General features: G+C 56.0%; 2 protein-coding genes across 2 annotated transcripts; one reads left to right on the top strand and one right to left on the bottom strand.

The window, feature by feature from the left end:
• Positions 1 to 276: 276 nt before the first annotated feature.
• LOC130152914 (lysophosphatidylserine lipase ABHD12-like) lies at positions 277 to 6,228 on the top strand. Its single transcript, XM_056347174.1, has 8 exons — positions 277 to 399; positions 2,131 to 2,257; positions 2,953 to 3,072; positions 3,409 to 3,439; positions 4,766 to 4,848; positions 5,518 to 5,596; positions 5,754 to 5,878; positions 6,099 to 6,228. The coding sequence occupies exons 1-8, from the start codon at positions 342 to 344 to the stop codon at positions 6,115 to 6,117; spliced, it is 642 nt and encodes a 213-aa protein (XP_056203149.1). The 5' UTR covers positions 277 to 341; the 3' UTR covers positions 6,118 to 6,228.
• Positions 6,229 to 6,575: 347 nt separating this feature from the next.
• On the bottom strand, positions 6,576 to 11,818 carry LOC130152915 (glycogen phosphorylase, liver form-like). Its single transcript, XM_056347175.1, is given in 12 exon segments — positions 6,576 to 6,977; positions 7,200 to 7,263; positions 7,856 to 7,883; positions 7,886 to 7,983; positions 8,056 to 8,263; positions 8,408 to 8,549; positions 8,891 to 8,949; positions 9,063 to 9,210; positions 9,291 to 9,495; positions 9,617 to 9,722; positions 9,725 to 9,747; positions 9,848 to 11,818. Coding segments are annotated over 12 exon segments (1,593 nt in total). The 5' UTR covers positions 10,171 to 11,818; the 3' UTR covers positions 6,576 to 6,788.
• Between the last annotated feature and the right edge of the window lie 8,591 nt (positions 11,819 to 20,409).

Here is a 20,409-nt window from a genome sequence, read left to right as displayed (position 1 = left end):
GCTCCTTGCCCCGGTAAGGCTGGTTGTCCCGGCGTGTCACCTTGCTGCCGGCCCCGAGCTCGCCCTGGCCCGGCCCGGGGGGGACACAGGGAGCTGCGGCCCCGCTGGATCCCCGACCCCCGGCGGGGGCGCGGCGGCAGCACATGGGCGGCCACAGCCCCGCCCCCGCGGCTCAAAGGGGCGGGGAGGGGGCGTGGCCTGCGGGCTAGAGTGCGGCTGTCAGTGGGCAGGGTGGGCAGGGTGGGCAGGGCGGGCGGGGCTTAGCGAGTGGGCGTGGCTGGGCGGCGGCGCGGCCGGGCGGTGCGGCGAGCGGCGCGGCGGGGACCGGCATCGGGATCGGGATGGGGACGGCGACAGCGCCCGAGCGGAGGGCAGGGCCGACGCGGGCCGGCGGCAGCGGTGAGTACCCGCCGCGGTGCGGGCAGTCTGGGCTGCCGGGCCGGTGTGGGGGCGCTGCCGGGCGCTCCCCGGGACCGTGTCGCCGTCCCCTTGCGGTGTCCGCCGGGTGCCCCTGTCCCCTGGCCGTGGCTCCAGTGAACGTGTGCCAGCGCTGCGGTCCCTGTGCCGTACGTCTGTCCTTCTGCCGCAGCCGTGCTGCCGAGCTGAGTCCATTATCCTATGCTGTGGCCTTGCCTCTGTGTCCCCGCACCATGGCCTTGTCACCTGGCTGGGGCAATGACCCTGTGCCTTTCGCCTTGCCATGGCCATGTCACTGTGCCACGGCCATGATCCCATACTGTGGCCATGTCCCCATGTCACCCTGCCCCAGCTGTGATCCCACACTATGGCCATGCCCCCCCACCACCACCTCGTGATGCCACAGTGTGGCTATGTCTCCATGTCACCTTGCTGTCCCCATGAAGCCAAGTGGTGGCCTGTTGCTATGCCAGCTGTCAGAGATGCCCCTCGGTGGACACGTCCCCATGGGTCCAGGCCCGTCAGTGCTCACCTGCAGCAGGTATTTTGCAAGGGTGGGTGTGAGTGCTCCCCTCTGATCTTGAGTATTAGGTGTCGACTGAGGGCAGCACCTAATAATTAACTGCGGCGTCAGCGAGGGCATCGCTGGCCTGTCGCTGCCAGTGTATGGTGGGGCTGCTCAGAACAAAGTCTCAGGGGGGCGGCTGGGGTTTGAGGAGCTCCCTGTGGCTCCAGCATGGCTCATGTCACCCTGCATCCCCCCGGGAAGGGTGCCTGTTCCCCGGGGGACCGTGCCATCCTGCCCTGGCATCCCCTTTGCAACCCTTCCTTAGTGTCTTGCCGCACTCCCCAGGGCAGGCAATGGGCTAAATCCTCTTCTGACCCCGGGCATGTGCTGGCAGGGAGCAAGCTGGGCTTGGAGGCCTGTCAGAAACCTCTGCCCTAAATCCCCCGGTGCCCGGACTAGTTTCCCCATCACCTGGCATGTTCAGCCTGTGAGAGATGCTGATGCTGGGCAAGCTGCGGCTCTTGGCTTTCCCTTCCCTCTCAGAGGCTGGGGGTGGTGGGTGGCTTGGTGCAGGGGGCACGGCCCAGGGTGGCCGGATGTGCTCCCCAGACCTCCAGTGCAGGCTGCTGTCAGAGATGGCCACACTCCCCATCCTATTCTGGTGGCACTGGGGGACATCACTCTGGGGACTAGTTTCTCCTGCAGTACTGTGGGCTCCCCGGAGCCCCTTTCCTGGCTTTCCTCCTTGTCCCTGGGGAATTGCAGAGGCTCACAGTGCCAGGCTGGGGGGCACTGCCATGACCGTGTCTCACCAGCCACGGCTCAGGGTGTTGCCGCAGAGTATCGATTGCTCCTTATTGCCGGTTTGGCTTGGAGCTCCTGGTGCTGGCACGGGCCTGGCCCTTCCCACGTGCCCGTGTCCCGTGGGAGGTTGCGGGGGACTGGATTGTGGCCTCTTGTGACACTGTGTCACAGCAGGGCTGCTCTGACACCTTGGCTCCATCCCCAAAGCTAAACACAATCCTGACATGGGGCGTCAGGTCCCGGTCCCAGGGGGGACACAAACGGCAGCCTCAGGTCCTTGCAGGGGAAAACCCGCTTTACCCAGCCATCACAACTGGGGTTGGGAATGGGGATCCTGCTCCACCATGCCCCAGCGCCCTTGGGACAGGAGGGGACATGCTAACCAGGTGCCTTCCTTGCAGGGGCTGGCTGGCCTGGTATCCCCAGCTGCACATCCTCCTCCTGCACCTGCTTCTCATCTACATCTCTGTGCCCTCCTCATCTGCCTCTTCCCCGTCTTGCTCACCACATTTGTATACCTGAACTTCTGTGAGTGCTCTGGGGCTGTCCCAAATGGGAGAGGCGCCCCCACCCCTCCCCAGGATTCAGTGGGCAGGGGGCTGCGAGGGGTCCCCAAAAACAGGAGTATGGCTGCACCCAGTGCCTGGGCAGCACCAGCACCAGGACAGCCCCCATCTGAGCCCCCGCCTGCCATGGGCTTGCAGAGGAGGCACGGAGCGACCGTTCCTGTTGGTGCCTTGTGTTTTGCAAGCTGTAGTAACATGGTGCCACGAACCCTGTTCACCACCTGAAGTTACAACCCATGTGGGCGCGCGCAGTGTCAGTGGGGCTGGAAATCTGGGTGGGAGGAGGCAGCAGAAGGCTGTGCTCACCTACCTGCTCCCTGGGTTGGCCCTAACACAGCACTTGGCTTCTAGTCAAATAATTTAGAAACAGTAACATGTTGCTTTGGAAAAAATGCATAAAAGCAGCTGGGTATGAGGGTTCCTGGGTTGCCCGTGTGATGGCTGTGATTTCTCCATTACTGGCCTTCCCCTTCTTTGTGGACTTTCGGTGGCTAGAGCTGCGGCTGAACAACACCATCAGCCTGTACCTCACCACCAAGGCAGATACCACGGTTGGCATCTGGTGAGTGGGGCAGCCTCAGCATCCCAGGCGGGCACAGCTGTGTGGCTACACCAGCATCCTGCCTAAACTGGGGTAACCCCGCTCTGCCCCCCCAGGCTCGCGGTGCCAAGCAGCAGAGGGGCTGAAGCACGGGGCAAGGACCAGCGCTGGTATGAGGAGGCACTTGCTGATGCTCACCCTGTCATCATCTACCTGCACGGCTGTGAGGGGACCAGGCAAGTACCCATGAGCGCTGCTGTGGGGCTGGGACCCCCTACTGTGCCTCCCCCAGGGGACAACGGCTGCTCTCCTGCAGCATCTTGGCACAGGGGGGAGAACTAGCAAACGGGGTGCAGCAGTGCTGTGGGGCTGGGGCTGCTGTGGTGGTTTCTCACCCCATGAGTCAAGGAAAGTCCTTTTGGGTGAAAGGTGAAAGTTAAACGTCCAAACCCACCCACCCCAAAGCACCCAGCACTCCCCTCCTGGGGGAAACACTCCCCGGTCCCTCTGCACTGCAGGGGAGGGCTCCTTGGGGGTCCCTCCCCAAGCTCTAACCTCATTTTCCCCATCAGGGCTGTGAGCCACTGTGTCCAGTTCTTGAAGGTAAGTGATCCACTGTGGGAGGACTGGGATCTGCTGGGGTCCCCACACTGGCTCTGGGGACCCAAGACGGACCCTGGGCAGAATGATCCCAGCCATGCTGGGGGGACCTGGGGTGCATCCACTGCCCTGCCCCTGGACATAACACGGTGCCGCTCCACTGACAGACGGGGGCGGGGGGGGGTGCTGACTTCCACATCCTGGCTTTTGACTACAGAGGTAAAGTCACGCCCCTGCCTCTTGCTGAGAGACCCCCTGGGGCTGGTGCCTGCCAGGGTCATGACACCGAGCCATGTCCCCCACAGGCTATGGGGGCTCCAGCAGGCACCCCAGGGAGAGTGGCTTCATCACGGATGTCCTGGCACTCTGTGACTGGGCCAGAGCACAAAGCGGGAACAGCAGCATCCTCTTCTGGGGACACTCCTTGGGGACAGGGCAGGTGAGGGGCTGGGCAAGGGGGACACACCTTGTGGGTCCCAACTGACACCAGAGCCCACAGCTGGTCCTCGGGCTGTGATGCTGCTGCCAGACCGGTGCCACCCAGGGATGGAGCAAGGGGTTAGAGCAGCTCCTCAGCAGAGGCACTTGCAAAACAAAACCCAGCAGGCAAGGCTGGGGTGTGAGAGTGCTGTGCACCCTGCCGAGGCATCGTGGCTGCTCCCCCTCACTGTCACCTTTCTTTTCACAGAATTGCCACAAATGTGGCAAGGAAACTGCAGGAGGAGTGAGGTGAGAACCAGTGTAGCTGCATTGGCCCCATGTGGTGTTCCCTGGGGCTCTGCACATCCCTGATCAGATTTTGGAGGCACAGAGTCATTGGGGAGCCCCATCACTCTCTGCTTGAGCATCAGGCTTGGTACCAGTGGTGGGGACAAGTGGCTGTCCCCATCCTCCTTAGTGGGACAGGGGCATCTTGGTCTCATAACTGCTGCCTGGGATGTGAGCATGGCAGCAGTCTTAGGGGGGGGTGGCAGCTCCCCCCCACCCCCCACCACCACCCCGGTCTTACCTGCTCTTGCCCCACTCTGGCTTGAGGGGTCCAAGTTGACGCTGTTGTCCTGGAGTCACTGTACCCCAGCATCCGCGAGGCAGCTGCCCACATCCCCGTCAGCAAGGTGAGCCCAGGGGCTCTGCCTGTGGGGCTCCCCAGAAGTGATGAGTGAGGGACTCTGCCCGTGGGGTCCCCCAGCGGTGATGAGTGGGGGGGTTCTGCCTATGAGGTCCCCCAGCAGTGGCAGCCCCAGCTGCCTGGGTCTTCCCCCCCTTGCAGGGGCAGGGTGCATCAACCACAGCCACGGCTCAGCACCCCTGCAACTCTCTCCCTGGCAGATCTACCGCCAGTTCCCAGGTTGTGAGTACTTCATCCTGGACTTGTTGCCTCTGCGCAACATGTTCTTCTGCAGTGACAAGAAGTGAGTGCCTGGTGTGAAGGGGCACAGCTGTCCCCATGGGGCTGCGGGGATGATGTTGGGACCACCTGGCTGTGGATGAACGGGTTGGACATAGAATCATGGAACGCTTTGCGTTGAAAGGGACCTTAAAGACCATCTAGTTCCAGTCCCCCTGCCACGGGCAGGAACAACTTCCACTAGCCCAGGTTGCTTCAAGCCCTGTGAAATACCTTATTTGCTCTTGTTTGTGTTTGTCCAGCTTCCTCATGCTTTAAAAGTGGCTTTTTATTTGGATAATTTCAGGTAGTACCATTATTAAGCAAAGTCCACGAGCCACCACCCTTTTTTTGAGCATTACACACTTGGGTCCCACCCACGCTGTGGCACACATGCCACAGTAGCCTTGGCTAAAAGCCACCTGGCTCATGGGCACCTTTCAAGCCTGAGCACCCCATAACAGGGGTTTAGGGTTATTAGGGTGCTTGGTGCTGCCATGCTGGGGCAAGCAGCGAGGGCATCACCCTGCAGTGGTTCAGCAGCTGCCCTTAGCTGCTGATGAGCTGGGATGCTCTGAAGGGCAGTGCTGGTGGGGGTCAGGAATGCTGTGGGACTGTTAGCAGGAGATGGGGAGACTCCCACAGGTCTGTCGGCTCTAGGGTGACTCCTCGGTGCTGTGCTTGCTGCCCACAGTGTGAAGGTGCTGACCTGCCCGCTCCTCATTCTGCATGCAGAAGATGATGCTGTCCTACCTCTGCACCTGGGCCACAAGGTGAGGACCTCTGCCACCACATGGGCTTTGAGGGGGGCATGGAGCCTGCTTTCAGAGGGCTGAAATGGCTGGAGAGGGGGTGCTCAGCCCCAGGGTGCCAAGAGGGGGTTTGAGATCCCCTGCACATGCCACTAATGGCGCTCCCATCCTGTGGCAGCTCTTTGAGACTGCTCACAGCACCTACAAGGACAAAACCAAGGTGAAGTTCATTACCTTTCCCAAGAAGCTAGGCCTGGGCCACAACTACATCTCATTCAGCCTGGAGCTGCCCACCCTGGTGAAGTAGGTGCTGCTCTGCAGAAATGGGGGGGGCAGAGAATGAGCCTTGGCCGCTTATTCCGCTGATGAATCCTCCTCCCCTGCTGCAACCGTGGGGTTGCCTTCCCCCTGCTCCCTCCCCTCCCTCCGGTGTTTGCTAACATCGAGTTTTGAGCTCCAGTTGCTCCTGAAATCCAGCTCTCGGGCAGGACAGGATGATCAGTGATACAGCATCTTGTTGCAGAAACTTCTTGGACATTTAGTGATGCCACCTGCCGCGTGCAGCAGCAACCACAAGCACTGCCTCAAACCGCCACCAGGAACCCCTCGTGGCACTGAAATTACTGCTGTAATAAAAACTACTGAGAAACTTCCTAATTTGCCCACTGCCTCGAGGATGCTGCAGGTTACTCGGGGGATGGAGGTACTGCTGCTCCTGGGGCAGGACCATGCGAGCTGTGACTGGGAGCATCACATGGGGCAGTGCTGGGGGTACATGGGCCTGTCTACAAACACCACCTAACCCCCCTGGCACTGATGCCTGAGGACTAGCGAGAGCTGCACCCCAAAGTCCTGTTTCAGCATCACCTGGGAGGGCCCAGACAGTTGTGTCCAGCTCTGCTGGCCGAGCCCCAGCAGCTCACCCCGTCCACCCACTTTCTGTGTCAGCGTTGGTGCAGGTGAGCTCAGTCCCTCATTTTAAACTTCAGTAAACAGCCCCTTGGACTCCAATGGCACTTTTCTTTTTAGCACCTATGCAAGCAACAGGGCGATACGGTTTTGCTTTCTGCACAGCACCGATGTTAGAAAAATTTCCCCCCTTCCCTGTCTGTCGGAAAGCCAGCAGCAGCAACACAGAGACTAGATGGCAGAGACAACTTTACAGCACGTGGGCTGGTGTCCCCTGGCTCCGGCTGGCAGCAGCTCTGTGCCCCTACGCTGCCGTGCCTCTGGGGGTCTTGTCCTCAGCTGCATCCTGGGGCTCGTTGGGTGGCGGAATCTTCAGGTCAGAGGGCTCCACGTGCCAGATGTCCTGGGCATACTCCTTGATGGTGTGGTCGCTGGAGAACTTGCCAGCCGCTGTGATGTTCTTGATGACTATCTTGGTCCATGCCTTGGAGTTCTGCAAGGAGAAGTGTGGGACAGTGTGGCTGGAGGCTTGCACCCATGGGTGGCACCTTGGCCCCAAGCCCAGCTTTCAACCAGGGACCCCCTGCAGCAGCACAGCCAGGAACCTCCTTGCTAGGAACCCATCTATGTACACAGCCCCACCAGACCCTGTCACCAGGATGGGTTGTTGTGCCCTGTCACAGCTCCCCTGCCTTGTCCCCAGGCTGGCACTCACCAGGTACAGCTCGCTGACCTTCTCCTGGCATTTGACACAAGCCTCATAGTCTGCAAACCTAAACCTGTAGCAGCGAAGAAAGGAGGAGTCAGCAAGAACAGCAGTGCAGAGGTGGGAGCACGGCGGTGGCCGGTGGGCTCAGCACATGGGGCTGGGGCTGCAGGTCTGGGGCTCCCCCCAACACAGATGCTTCAGGTGAATTCATCCCCCCCCAGCCCCGTTTGCTCAGGGCCCTGCAAGCCCTGTAGGTGCTGTGGCACGGGCTGGATGGGTGCCCTGCCAGGGCACACTGTGTGTCAACTCATCGGGAAAACATTTCTCTCTTTTTCACACCCTTGGGTGCTTAGTGCTCTGGCCAGGAAAGCCCTTGAGATACCTAAAGGCATCTATCGTCTGGCGAGGGCTGCGCACCCAAATTCATCTTGGCCTTACTGTACCACAGGCTTTAATGTGGCGACTGCAACGTGCCGTACACGGACAGCCCTGTGTGCCCATGGAGCATCGATTGCTCGTCCAGGTGCACAACGTCAGGGCCAGACAAATGGGACCTTACCAGCCAGAGGGTGGATGGTTGGTGCAGTGGGCTGCTCCACACGGGCACCAGGACTTTGGTGGAGAGACCCAACCAAGAGGATGAATGGCATCCTAGGCCTCACCTGTTGTGGTGGAAGAGCATGTTGACTCTTTGAAGAAGTCAGGTTCATGTAGGGAGAAGCCACTCTTAATCTGGTCAGTGGGTTGCTTCAGCTCAGGGAGCTGGTTGTAGTACTTCTGGGCATTGTACCTGGTGGAGAAGGGTCAATATGAGATGGTGCTGCCACGGTGGTGGCACCCCCATGGCATCCCCAGCCCTCACCCTTCCCTGTCCAGCTCCATGACGTGCTCTACCCTCATGCCAAAGGTGAACAGGTTTTCTTCTCCAGCCTCCTTGGCCATTTCCACTTTGGCTCCATCCATGATGCCGATGGTGAGAGCCCCATTCAGCATGAACTTCATGTTCCCTGTACCTGATGCCTCAGTGCCCACTGTGGAGATCTGCTCGGACAGGTTGGTAGCAGGCATTGCTGCCAGAAAAGCACATGGACAAGGGGCTCGTGGTGACCAGCTCTGGGTTTGTGCCATGCCAAAGGACATTAGATCTGCTGTCTTGCAGGGATGGAGCCATGGGGCGGATATCCCCTCCCCACAGTGTGCCCCACGTGGGCTACCTTTCTCTGCCAGTGAGACCCTGTAGTTCTCCAGGAAGATGACCTTCAGCTTCCTCCCCACAATGGGGTTGTTGTTCACCACATGACCCACAGAATTAATGAGCTTGATGATCATTTTAGCCATGTGATACCCTGGAGCAGCCTAGGAGAAAAGCCAGGGGTGAGCCTGGAGGACGGGCACCAGGGGCAGGTGAGGTGCACCCAGCTCCGACGGGCACCCACTCAGCCCTGCCCCCATCATCTCATCCAAGCCATGTGTCACACCACCAGATTTTCGGTAGCTTGTGTAACCACAGGCAGTGTATGGTTGTGCAAGCCCCCCAAGAACTTGGTGCCTTGCTTGGGTTGAAGCCAACAAGTGCTCCCCCAGCACTCCCTGGAAAGCTTCACAGATATGGCCCCATGAGACATCTGTACCCAAATTCCCTATAATGTTTTCAAGGACTTAGTCCAAAATGCCTTAAAACTCCTGACCCCACTTACCTTGCCCCCAGTGATCACTGTCCTTGGCACGAACAGCTTTGCAGGATCCCTCCTGATGCCTGGAGAAGACAGCAGCGTGGTGTCACCCTCTGTTTTAGCTGCAGCCCCAGGGGATAGGGATGCTCATGCACTCCCAGGGCAGCCTGTCCCCTCGGGGTGCACGGTGGCTTACGGTTGTACATGGTGATGATATGCAGGCAGTTCATCAGCTGCCGCTTGTACTCGTGGATCCTCTTCACGTGCAGGTCGAACATGGAGGAAAGGTTGATCTTCACTTTGTACTCCTTCTTCAGGTACAGCGCGAACTTCACCTTGTTCTCCTGGGTGAGGGCGCAGGAAGCATGTCAGCCCCCAGCCTGCGTCCCCCTGCCCGCATCCCCCCCTGCCCGCGTCCCCTCACCTGCTTCACGTCAGCAACATCCCAGATGAAGAGGTCATCGTCCACAGACTCGTGCAGCTTTGTCAGCTGGCTCAGGTCCCACACATAGTCCTCCCCTGTTTTCTGCAAAAGGAGCACAGGCACATGCTGATGGCGGGACGGGGGTGGCCACCTTCATCCAGCATGCTGCTCCTGCCCAGCAAAGCCAGCCGTGCTTGGAAAGTGGCTGGATCTCGGGTAAGATCCAAGTAGAGCTTGAACATTTAGAAGATGTAAATGGCTGAGGTTGAAGCAGCATCCCCAGTAGCAACATCCCTGGGGTTGGGAAGGGTCAGGGGCCATCGCACTGCCCCCATGCCATCACCTCTGCAATGAGCTCTGCCAGCCCCGGGTTGCAGAGCAGGAGCCAGTGCCGCGGGATGATGCCGTTGGTCTTGTTCTGAAACTTCTCTGCTCCAACGCTGCAAAGTCCCTGAAGCTGTGAGGATGAGGAGGGGACAGCTTCAGGCTCCCCTACCTGGCACCACCACATTTCCAAGCTGAGGGTGATCCACCACCACCTCCCTCCCCGCACTTACACTTGAGCCTTGACTATTTCGGAGTGGATCTTTGCCATGCCGTTGACAGCGTGGGAGCCAACGATGCAGAGATGAGCCATGTTGATCCTCTTGGTGCCCCCCTCTTCTATCAGGGACATCCTCCGCAGATAGTCCACGTTGTTAGGGAAGAGGGATGTGATGTACTGCCAGTGGAGGCCAGAGAGGTGAGGGGTGCTGGTGTTCAGCGATGTCCCACGCAACGGTTCCCAATGTCCCCAGTGCGTTTCACACAAACCAGAGCGGTGGCTTTTACTGCAGAGTGACTGTGCAAACCCTTTCCAAAGGGTGCCCTCCCCCCGCATGGGTGCCTCTGGACAGAAGGACACGCCAGCCCCTGTGGAGAGGGGCTTGTGAGCACACGCTTGGTTAAGGGGGCCACTTTGGCAAAAGCCTCGTGCTGCCAGACCAGGAGGCTAAACCATCATCTCCCTCGTACCCCAACCTCATCCTTCTCCAGGATGAATTTAGCATTTAGGGAGCAAGGCAATGCCAACCGGTAAGTCCTTGGAGCAATGGGTGAAGCCTTTAAAACAGCCACCAGCTGCAGGATGGCAATGTGCTGGTGAGAAAGGGCTTTCCTACACCCCAGCCTCCTGAAATAGCAGCCAGAACCACCCAGCCACACACCTGACATTACCAGTTTGTGCATCCCCCTAATCCCAATGGTACAATGCATGCCATCCCCATCCCCCTCTCCAGAGAGGGCTCCTAGGTTGCCCCAAGGCATTCACATCCAGGTGCCTCTGGATGATCAGATCTCGTAGATGATCTGCAAGTGTCTGGGGAGCAGCTTCTCCACCAGGTCCACCAGCCAGCGTTCCAGGGCTTCGGGAAGCACTGTGTGGTTGGTGTAGGCAAAGGTCCATTTGGTGATGTCTCAGGCCTGCCTGGCAGGGAGAGCCAGTGGTGAGCAGCGAGGGGGAAAGCTGGCACCCACACATGGTCCTCCCACTGTGGCCAGAAGCACCTCCAAGTCCATGCTGGTTAAACCCAACCTGACTGCCCCACATTGCTCCCCAGGACACCAGCAGCTACAGGACTGGGTCCCCAGACCCCCAGCTGCAGGAGGGTGGTGCAAGCAGAGGGCACCCACGGGCCAGGTTGGGTCTCCTTACCTTGTTCCATGGCAGCTTCTCGATGTCCACAAAAACCCTCATCAGCTCAGGGATGGCCATGGCGGGGTGTGTGCCATTCAGCTGGATGGCAACCTGCGGGGAGAGCAGGGGTGACAGTGGGGATGAGTGGGGGACATGTGGGCATCCCACTTCCCAAGTCAGTTGGGCACAGGCATTCATGGAGGGTCCACAAAACCTCCCCAGCCCTGGGTGTATATCTGAGAGGCATCAAAACGAGCTCCAAGGCATATGTCGGACCATCCCTGGCTCATAACTGGTCAGGGAAGGAATCAAACACAGTTCAGATGCTGTCCATACTCCCAAATTTGGATGCTTTGAAGCAGCATGTGATGACCCGGAGGGTGGCAGCCATGACAAAGTACTCTTGCTTCAGCCACAGCTCCTTCCCCTCGAAGAACTGTGAGCAGAGGAGTGGGGTGCTGAGGGATTGCACTGTGCTGCCCAGGCACGCCTGTACCTTCCCGGGGCTCCCTGCTGTGTGGGGACCCACGCTGGTACACATCCACCCCACGGCACGGTGCAAGCCCCCAGCAATAGTTTTGGCAGCAACTCTAACCCCAACATCATCTTGCTTTCCCGAATTCAGCACAGGGGTTTGAGATGTGCTGGTACACACGCAGCTTAAATTCCAGCTGGAAGGAGAGGTACCGGGGCAACGGGAAGGGAAGCCGTAGGGGATGTAACACCTAGGAGCTATTTCTAAGACAAGACTTAGAGCCACTGTTCATGCAGCACAGAACATCAACCTGCTGGTCTGCCAAAGAAGATCTGTAGGAGGCAACCTCTTCCCTGCGCCCCGCCCCCCCCCCCGGAGCTGTGACACCCCCAGCTCTCCTCTCCAGCCGGGAAGGCTGGGGTAGGATTAAACGGGGAAAAACCCCATCAGGACCTGCCCAAAACAGGCTGCCGAGCCAGGGCAGCCACCCTTCACTATCTCCCCCCGTTACCCCCCAGGTCATGCTCATCCCCACTCCCTCCCTCTGCTGAGCACAGATTTGCCCAGGAACAGACTCGCCTCTGCTGCAGCCCTGGGCAGCGCTGGTGGGAGGCAGCAATCCCCATCCAAGCATTACAGGTGGCTTGAAACACAATCCAAAGCATCTAAGCATCTCTGCAGCATCCTGGCAAGAGGGTCTGCTCCACTGCACACTCTGGGCGCTCTGCAGCCATCCCTAAGGCAGGGACAGCCACCCTGCGTCGTGACTCATGTTGTCATTGGGGTAGAGGACACGGGAGATGTTCTCTGCCAGGTTTCTGTCCAGCACAGCCTGGATGTAGTCTCCAATACTGACTGGGGAGGAGCAGAGGGATAAGGTGGGCGCAGGACTCCCCCCTCTGCCCCGTCCTGCGTGACACCCTGCCAGCACCCACTTACAGGCCCGCACGTTGAAGTTGTCGGGTGCCCGAGCCAAGCACAGCCGCATGGTGTTTGTAGAGGAGTTATAGAGGACTGTATGAAAAATTTATTTGTAAAAAGGTTGTAATGGTTGGTAAAAACATAAAGTATGAAAATGTTAAAAAAAAAAAAAAGAAAGAAGGCGGAATTGTAGAGGAATGAAGCTGGGTTAAGTATCATTAATAATATACAGCTGTGGGCTGGCTTCAGGGGCGGCGGGTTGGCTGATGTAGATAAGGTACAGCTGTGGCTGGTTCTGTTAAGAGGTTGGGCAGCCAAGGAAGAGAGAGCAGCTGAGGAAGAGAAAGAAGCAGAGAGAGGAGAGAGAGCACATGCCCTGGATGAGGTGAGATGAGAAGGCAGTAGAGGGACTGGCATGAAGGGTGTGCTGGTATGAGATGGTAAAAGACCTTGTTGCAGCTTGATGGTTTGGAGAGTGCTGTGACAGGTGTTGATGGTGTTGTTCATGTACCCGGGCACGGGGGTATCGTGGGGCAGCGCCAGCACCACCTGGGACATCAGCAAGGCAGCTGCAGCCGGGCTGTGCCCCTGGGTGGTGCCCCCCCCCCAGCCCCACCAGAGCCCTCCCACCCCACAGACCCTCCTGCAGGAGCAAGCTCAGGTTGCACCCACCTTCCTGGGGTTGCGTGTGTGGGGACGTGCTTGGTACCCCCCGCCCTGGGGACATCTCAGCTCTCCCGGGGCTGCCCAGTGGCTGGTGTTTGCCAGAAGCACTCAGGGGATGGAGAAAGGTTTGTGAGGGTCAGGAGAAGCTTAATTTAAGCCGTCATGCCGGGCTGTGCGTTGCACAGACCTGCTGGAAGTGCTTTTGGATATTTCAGAGGTTGGCTGCAGATGGGGAGCAGCAAAACCAGTCCCCATACTGATGTCCATCTCCCCAGTTTGCTCCACCACTGCCTTTTCTACCCCAGTGAAGCAGCCTCACCAGCGCAACCCTCCCCGGCAGAGACGCTGACAGGACCCGTGCCCAGGGCACAGCCAGCCAGTGGGAGCCCCCCAGGACAAGCCGTGCAGGGGGGGTTCCCCACACACTGGCCCCGTGAGGCTGCACTTCAGTCCGTACCTGGGTATCGACCCACTTGGCACCGGTGGCAGTGTGCTCACCTGGCCGTAGACATGCACGGGCAGCGTGGACTCGGGACGGGCTTTCTCCTGGGGGCTGCCATGCCGGAGCTAGGCATCGGCTTCTTCCACCGGCCAGGAGGAGCGAGAGCAGTGACGGGGCCACCCGAGCCAGGGACCTCCCTGGGTTGTGCCACGTGGTGGATGGCTGCCACCGGCTCCAGCTGCTTGCGGCAAAGGGGACAATGCTTCGGAGCTCGTCTGCCCTAAGTCCAAATTTTGGTGCTGCAGGGTGAGCCTGAAGGTTGGGCTCTACCCCGAGCGCCCTGAACCCTGGGGTCTCCCCGCTGGAGGGGTGATAGATGGGGACGAAAGCAGCGTTTCTCTTAGTGCATCGCTAACGCTGCTGTGCTGTGGCCGAGACACCATTAGTCCCCCTTAACCAGAGTTTCAGCCTCAGCCTGCGGGCTGGCTAAGGAAGCAGGCTCATTCCCTGCCCCGCGGTGCTGTTACAGGAGACAGCCCAGGTCAGACATGGTCTTTGGCATGGCCAGGGCAGAGCTCCCAGCAGCAGGACTAGGGGAGATGAGCCCGGTTCAGAGGCAGCAGCTGGGAAATGCTGTTTCACAGTGCTGAGGAGGAAAGGCCTCCACCTGCTAGCTGTAGATACAGCTTTTGGGAGTGCTCATGGGGTCCCTGGGGTTGTCTCCTACCAGGGGTTTTGCAGATACACACATTTTCCATTGTATTTCCAAAACAGTCCCTTCCACCCTCTGATGCTTTAACCCAGGTGTCGAGCAGCACAGCAGGGCTGGGGGGCTGGGGCTGGCCTCCCCTAGACCTCCCCACAAGGGTCCTGTACCACCTCAGCCAAACAGCCCCCATCCCACGAGGAGCAGGGACACAACTTCTCCATCCTCTCCTGCTCCACACAGCCACGGAGCAGCTCTCATGGCAGTGCTGGCCCCGAGCAGGGCGCACTGTGGACACAGATGAGGGCAGCCTGCAGCAGCCAGACAGCTCCCAAGGAGAGCATCCCGCTGGCCCCTGCGAGGAGGAGCTGGGGGTGCCCCAGTGGTGGAAGCACCGACCTCTCTGCTCCTACAGCAGCCTCAGAAAAGGGCCCTGCTCCCCATGGAGATACGGCTCATGTCCCTGCTACGTGGGCAGGCATCTGCACAGACCTGGCTGGGGAGGAAAGGTTGTCACGCTGATGATTCACAGCTTTTTGCTAATTAGCGAGGTGTGCCACGAGGCAGGTCTGCTCCCCTCCATGCTGCTGTGCCAAGCCACTAACAGGCTTGAGTGGGAACTGTGACACCGGGCTGATCCCCAGCCCCACATGCCGGAGACAGCTGGGATGAAAGACTGGCTTCCCCACCATGGGGAAGGATGTGATGTGCTTACACCAGTTTGAGAACTTAAACTTTTTCGAGAAACATCTGGCAAGTTTTAAATATCATGGCCCCGACTTTGGCTCCAGCAGTCTCCAAGCTAAGTGAAAGCATCTGTAGGCCACAGCCTTGGCCCGATCGAAGTGGGACGCTGGCCTAAGGTGGCCAGGGGAAGGTGAGGACCACACACCTCTGTCTGTACCTGCCACATGTCCTGGATCTTCTGGTTGAAGATGCTGTACTCATAGCAGATGCCGTAGCCATATGCTGCCAGCCCCAGCATCGCCACCGAGTTGAGGAAGCAGGCTGCCAGGGAGAGGGGACAGCAGTGAGCTGTGCCTCCCGGTGAGCCAGGAGCCCCAGCAGACAGCGGGTCCTTCACCCCATGGCCAGCCGGTGGCCCCAGGCAGCAGCCCCGCAGGGACAAAGGCCAGGGCCAGCACCCGCCGCTCGGTCCCCAGCTACCCAGCACCTCTCACCCTGTGCTGGAAAGGCTGGAGCAATAAACTCTGCCGAGTTTAAGTATCCCTCTCACAGTGGATGCAACCCCCCCACGGCTGTGCCGCACCACCCAGGCAATGAGACCATTTTGGGGGGCTCACTCACCAACAAGCCTGCCGAGACCACCATTGCCAAGGCCGGCATCGTCCTCCATTTCCTCCAGCTCTTCCATGTCCAGCCTGAGCTACAGCCGAGAAGGCGGCGCTGGGAGACTTTCCAATGGCCATCCTTGTGGAGGGGAGGCACTGCTGGCACACCCCCCGGGTGCTGCCCTGCGCCCACTGCTACCATTCGCCCCTGTAGGTGGGCTCTGGGAGGGGGATGGAAAAGCACCTGACCCCACAAGACCCATCCCTGCTGGTGGGACATGGTGATTTGCACCCAAAGCAGCCCCTCTGCCCCTCCACTGCTGCTGCACAGTGTGGCAGGGACCAGCTCTGGTGTTCAAAGCCCTCCACCAGCCTTTACACCAGACACAGGCACCCTTGACCTTGCCACAGACAAGCCTCCGGGGTGGGGGGCACCCAGCTGGCTCCGTAGTTTCTTAGCTCATCAATTCCTGCGTTCTGTTCAAACTCAGGCAAAAAGCCAACAGAAATAACTCAATGTACTAGCTGAGTTTAAATTACAACCATTACTAGAAGAAGATGACAGTCTTCACACCAAGGTGTTAGTCACAACATGGGGGTGGAGGGTCAGAAATGTGGAAAAGTATCTTTTTTCCAGGGTTTAAGGTCAGCTAAGGGTCGTCTCAGTAAGTCTGTTTGCCCTTGTTGCTTCAAGATCTTCTTGTTTGCTTAGCAAGCTGGTTTTCAACTTCATGGTGTCTCAGAAATTCTCTGGAACATCCCTATTTCTGATGTTTACGCACTGACAAGGACAACACGCTTCACCCTTTCCACAGGCAGCAAAGTGCGGAAGCGAGAGCTGGGAGCGGTGGGTCGCTAAATGGGGTGTTCCCATTTCCCTCAGCTGGCCGCCTTCGCTGTATCCAAGGAAATAACATCCTTCCTAATGACTGCGATAAAAGTAACGCTGTTGAATTCAAGTTCCCGTCTATCTTTCTGCAAGGTCAGCCCCAGGAGGGAGGCAGAAATCATGGAACATGCCAATTAACGTGACCTGCGTTCTGAGTTGCTGATGGCATCCAGCAGTGCCAGAGCCTTACACAGCACCAAAGATGTCCTTAATGTGCAACTGGGCATTCTGGGAAAGTTCTCGCAGGTTTTTATTTTGTTGAGGGTTAGAAAAAACCATCCTACCCTTCACAGGGGTGCGTAAATGTACTGTACTTTAAAATCTAGCTGGGTTCTAGATTGGCTGAAGCTCTTGAAAATTACATTTAATATCAACAGTTACATGAATCAAGCAGTGGTGCATATTCTGGGATTGCACAGATAATCCTTCTTGTGTTTAGAGAGACCATAAAGAGCAAAAATACGTCATGAAAAAATTTCTAAGATCCATTTACTCCTCACAGAAGGTAATGTCATAATCTGCCTATGTTGCAGAACAGTTTGCGGTACATTTTCATTTACTTCAGACAAAAACTACTTTGGATTATATTGGAACTAGTGGCTGAAATGATTCTGAACTGGCAAAACTTTTATCAAAATGTAGCCAGCTCAAGTTGACTGTACATCAATGCATAGCATGAGGTAAATACAAGAGTTTTGCAATACCATGCTAGAAGATCTGAGTTAAATATAACTGGATGTATAGTTGTCAAAAAATCATATGAGAGTATATTGTTGTAGCAGGCAAATACAGAAGAAAAAAAATTCAAGGACTGCCTCATTTCAAACAAACTGAAAAACAGTAACTTGAAATCTAGCAGCGATAAAATTAAGACAAAAACTTACTTTTTCATCTGAAAATAACAATCATAGCATCATCGGTGAACGCTTTCAGAAGCATGGCACAAAGGTTTGAGTTGAACTGGCTATCCTGCATGCATGCATAGTGGAAGTGTGCAAGAGTTCCTCTCTTTTCTGATTCTAGTCCATGATACGAGGGTTTACAACATAGCATTACAACACATCCATCTCTTCTAGAAGCATTTTGCTATTGTTCATATACTTCAGCTGGAATCATGTGTTTAGCAGGTGTGAGATCTTACTTCCACAAGTATTCATGTGTTCTCTGGAAGCTCACAAGTATCGCATGCTGTGCTTCCCTGTGTAGATCCCTCATTCTGTAGCACTGGCCTCTTAAGGTGGTGGTGTGGGTGTCTCTATTAATGTATTATTTGTATTATATTTGTATATATTATTTGTATTATATAATGTAATATTTGTATTATCTATTCCAATTTTAGGATTGGCTCTCAGCAGCAATCACTGGCTTTTTCCTAGTGTATTTTCTACCTCCTTACCATCATTAAAAACGAACAAACCAACAAAACAAAAAAAACACCAAGAAATTATCTATTTCTTGGAGGACATGTAAAATAGATTCGAAGTGTGCCTGTTCAATCCTCAGCCTAAGTGGTGACTGGGCAGGAGGAGTCTGTCTGCATATGACTGATACCCAGACCCAGTAAAACTAGTTCGAGAGAGTGCTAACAGTAAACAAGAGAAAGCAGAGGGACTCCCTATAGCTGTTTTCTGGAATCCCTTGAAATTTGTGCTGTGGAAGATACTGTGCATATCAAGAGTTCTAATCCAATCTTATCTATTTTCCTGTCCTTTAAATGTGGGCTTTCTGGCCTTATTAAAAAGTTAGACCAAAAAAGCCCCAGAGATAGACAGATAGATGTGTGTCCTCTGTGCCGTTTATTTTGTGATTATGCAGCCTATTCACTACTATGAGACAAAAAATCCCACCCAACTAAACCGAACAAAAGCAAAATGAAAAAAACAAGAAAAAAAAAAAGAAAAAAAAAAGTGAGCAGTGTAAGTGTTGAAACATTGCTGACAGCTGTACCGTCCCTTTTTGAAACACAAGTATCCAGGAAAAAGTGTGACCTCTGGGTGTTTTATTCTCTGTTTAGGAAGAAAATAAAATGAGAGAAATGATTTTAAAAGATTGCTGAAAAGATTGAAAAACTCCTCCATGGAGTACATGAAGGCCAAATCCAGGAGGAAAAAGAAAACCATCACACCTGGGGCTCATGGCTCTGACTGGCAAGGAGAGAGGAGCCAAGTTTCGTGAGTGTTGCATGAAAAGGGCATGAATTCATCCAGCTGTGAGAGAAGCAGTTTTGACTGCAGTTCTTTGGAAGAGGAGGTAGATTCTGCCCTGTTTAGAGGATAAGAGGAAGCAGACACCTGCATTTGGAGGGTACTGTTTGCCTCCCTCCTTCCCCTGAACTTCCCCTGAACAGCCCCACTTCTCTCTTTCCCCAGGGGACTCGCCAGGAGGGGGTCCTTGGTGACTCGGGAGAAGGAGGGAAGGACATAACCCCTTAGGAAGGCACTCCTGCCCCACTCACCTCAACCTGCCTGCTGGCTCACCAGTCCGATGGCAAGCCCTGCGGTGAGCATCAGCACCCCCTTGGTGAGTGCCAGCACCCAAGCTCTGCTTTCTGCCCCTTTGGAAAAGGCCCCAGGGTGCCCCACTGGCTCAAGAAGGAGTCATGAGCTCCTCCACATGCCAGGGAACCGCTGCCAGCATCTCTCCGTCATGGGGATGTAAAGTCACCAAGAGGGTGACCCACTGCCCTTGAAGGCAGGACCTCTGGGAGGTCCTGTCCCTGTCCCATGGGATGGAAGGGCCCCTCAGCAGAGGGAGTGCACACCATACCCTCTCTTTCACCAAGGGATTTAAGTCATTGCATCTATCAGACCAGACATTCCTGGCACTTGAGTGAAAGCTAAATATAGGAGCATCAGACAGAGATGAACAATACCTACCCACATGGCTGTGCTCAGTGCCTAAGAAAAGAGCAGTTTCTTTCTACAGATTCACCAGATAACCTTGGAGGTTTCCTCTTCCCTCAGCACTCCTTGGGAGGATTACTATATACCTTTCTTGTCCTCATACAGACTCTCTTTGCCTGAGGTCTCTTGCATTTATTAGCCTCTTGGGAGTTTCCTCTGCTTTTCTCCAGGTCCTTCTACAGAAAGGAAACTCCAAATCAAGCTCTACATTGATGGCAGGGGTTTTAATTTTCCTGTTTGGTTCTACCACTTTCTACAGGCTAAAGGTAGACAAAAAGCCCCCTGTTACTATGATGCTTGAAAATGTGCTGATTACTTTCTAAAATCAGTAGAACTCCTGTCTCAGTCTATGCCGACACTTGTGTCCTGGTTTAAACTGTGGTCCTGTCATTTATCCTAATTCACATGGCCTTTTCCTGACATTGTATGTAGACCAGTATCTCAGTTCAATCTGTTTTGAGGAGCGTGGCACTCAGCAGGCATGCCCTTTCTGTTTGGAAGCTATACAGGGGGATGGAGCCTTAAGGATATGCTGTCTCGTGGAAGACTTCAATACTTCAGCATTTTCAGGGATCAGCCCAGGTATCTCCAGAGCTGCAATGGGTAAATTTATCCAGAGAAGCTCCCCTTGCCCCCACCTGCATTTAAGTGAAGGCTGGCTGCTTCTCACCCAATAAAATACAACTGGGCATGGAGGTGGGGGGCAGCGCTGAAAATTGCACTGTTGGTTGCACACAGTGGTGGTTTTCTTTCCCATGATTACACAATTTCTCCACAGATCTCAGTTATAGAGCAAAGTCTCACCTTCAGTTAACAAGCTGCAGCATTTCTGCGGTTTGTCCAAGGCAGCTCTTTCCCCCTTGGATCATCATCTGTGCGGCTGTTTGAACGGCCCTTTGTCTCACTGAGTTCTCATTCTGGGCACGTCAGAGTTATGCAGAAGTGAGGTGGTCAGCGTAAACAAACCTGAGACAGCTGATCATGGGTTGGGCAAGACAGAGCTGGTTGTGACTGCTCTCATTGTGCTCCATGAAGTCACCCTAGGATAAAGTCTCCATCCCGTCATTATTCATATTCCACCTCCTGCCTTCCCTTTCCTGTTAACTGTCAGCTCTCTCGCTGCGCTGTAAACAAAAGCTCTTGCACAAGC

This window comes from Falco biarmicus, chromosome 7 (assembly GCF_023638135.1).
Source record: "Falco biarmicus isolate bFalBia1 chromosome 7, bFalBia1.pri, whole genome shotgun sequence".
In the NCBI taxonomy this organism is placed as follows: Eukaryota; Metazoa; Chordata; class Aves; order Falconiformes; family Falconidae; genus Falco; species Falco biarmicus.
The sequence above is the reverse complement of the archived record's forward strand: the minus strand, read 5'-3'. Positions and strand labels throughout refer to the sequence as shown.

Coding starts and splice junctions, on each gene's coding strand:
- LOC130152914 (XM_056347174.1), top strand. CDS start 342: ATGGGGACGGCGACAGCGCCCGAGCGGAGGGCAGGGCCGACGCGGGCC. Junction 2,258..2,952: donor ATTTGTATACCTGAACTTCT/GTGAGTGCTCTG, acceptor CTGCCCCCCCAG/GCTCGCGGTGCCAAGCAGCA. Junction 4,849..5,517: donor TTCTTCTGCAGTGACAAGAA/GTGAGTGCCTGG, acceptor TGCTGCCCACAG/TGTGAAGGTGCTGACCTGCC.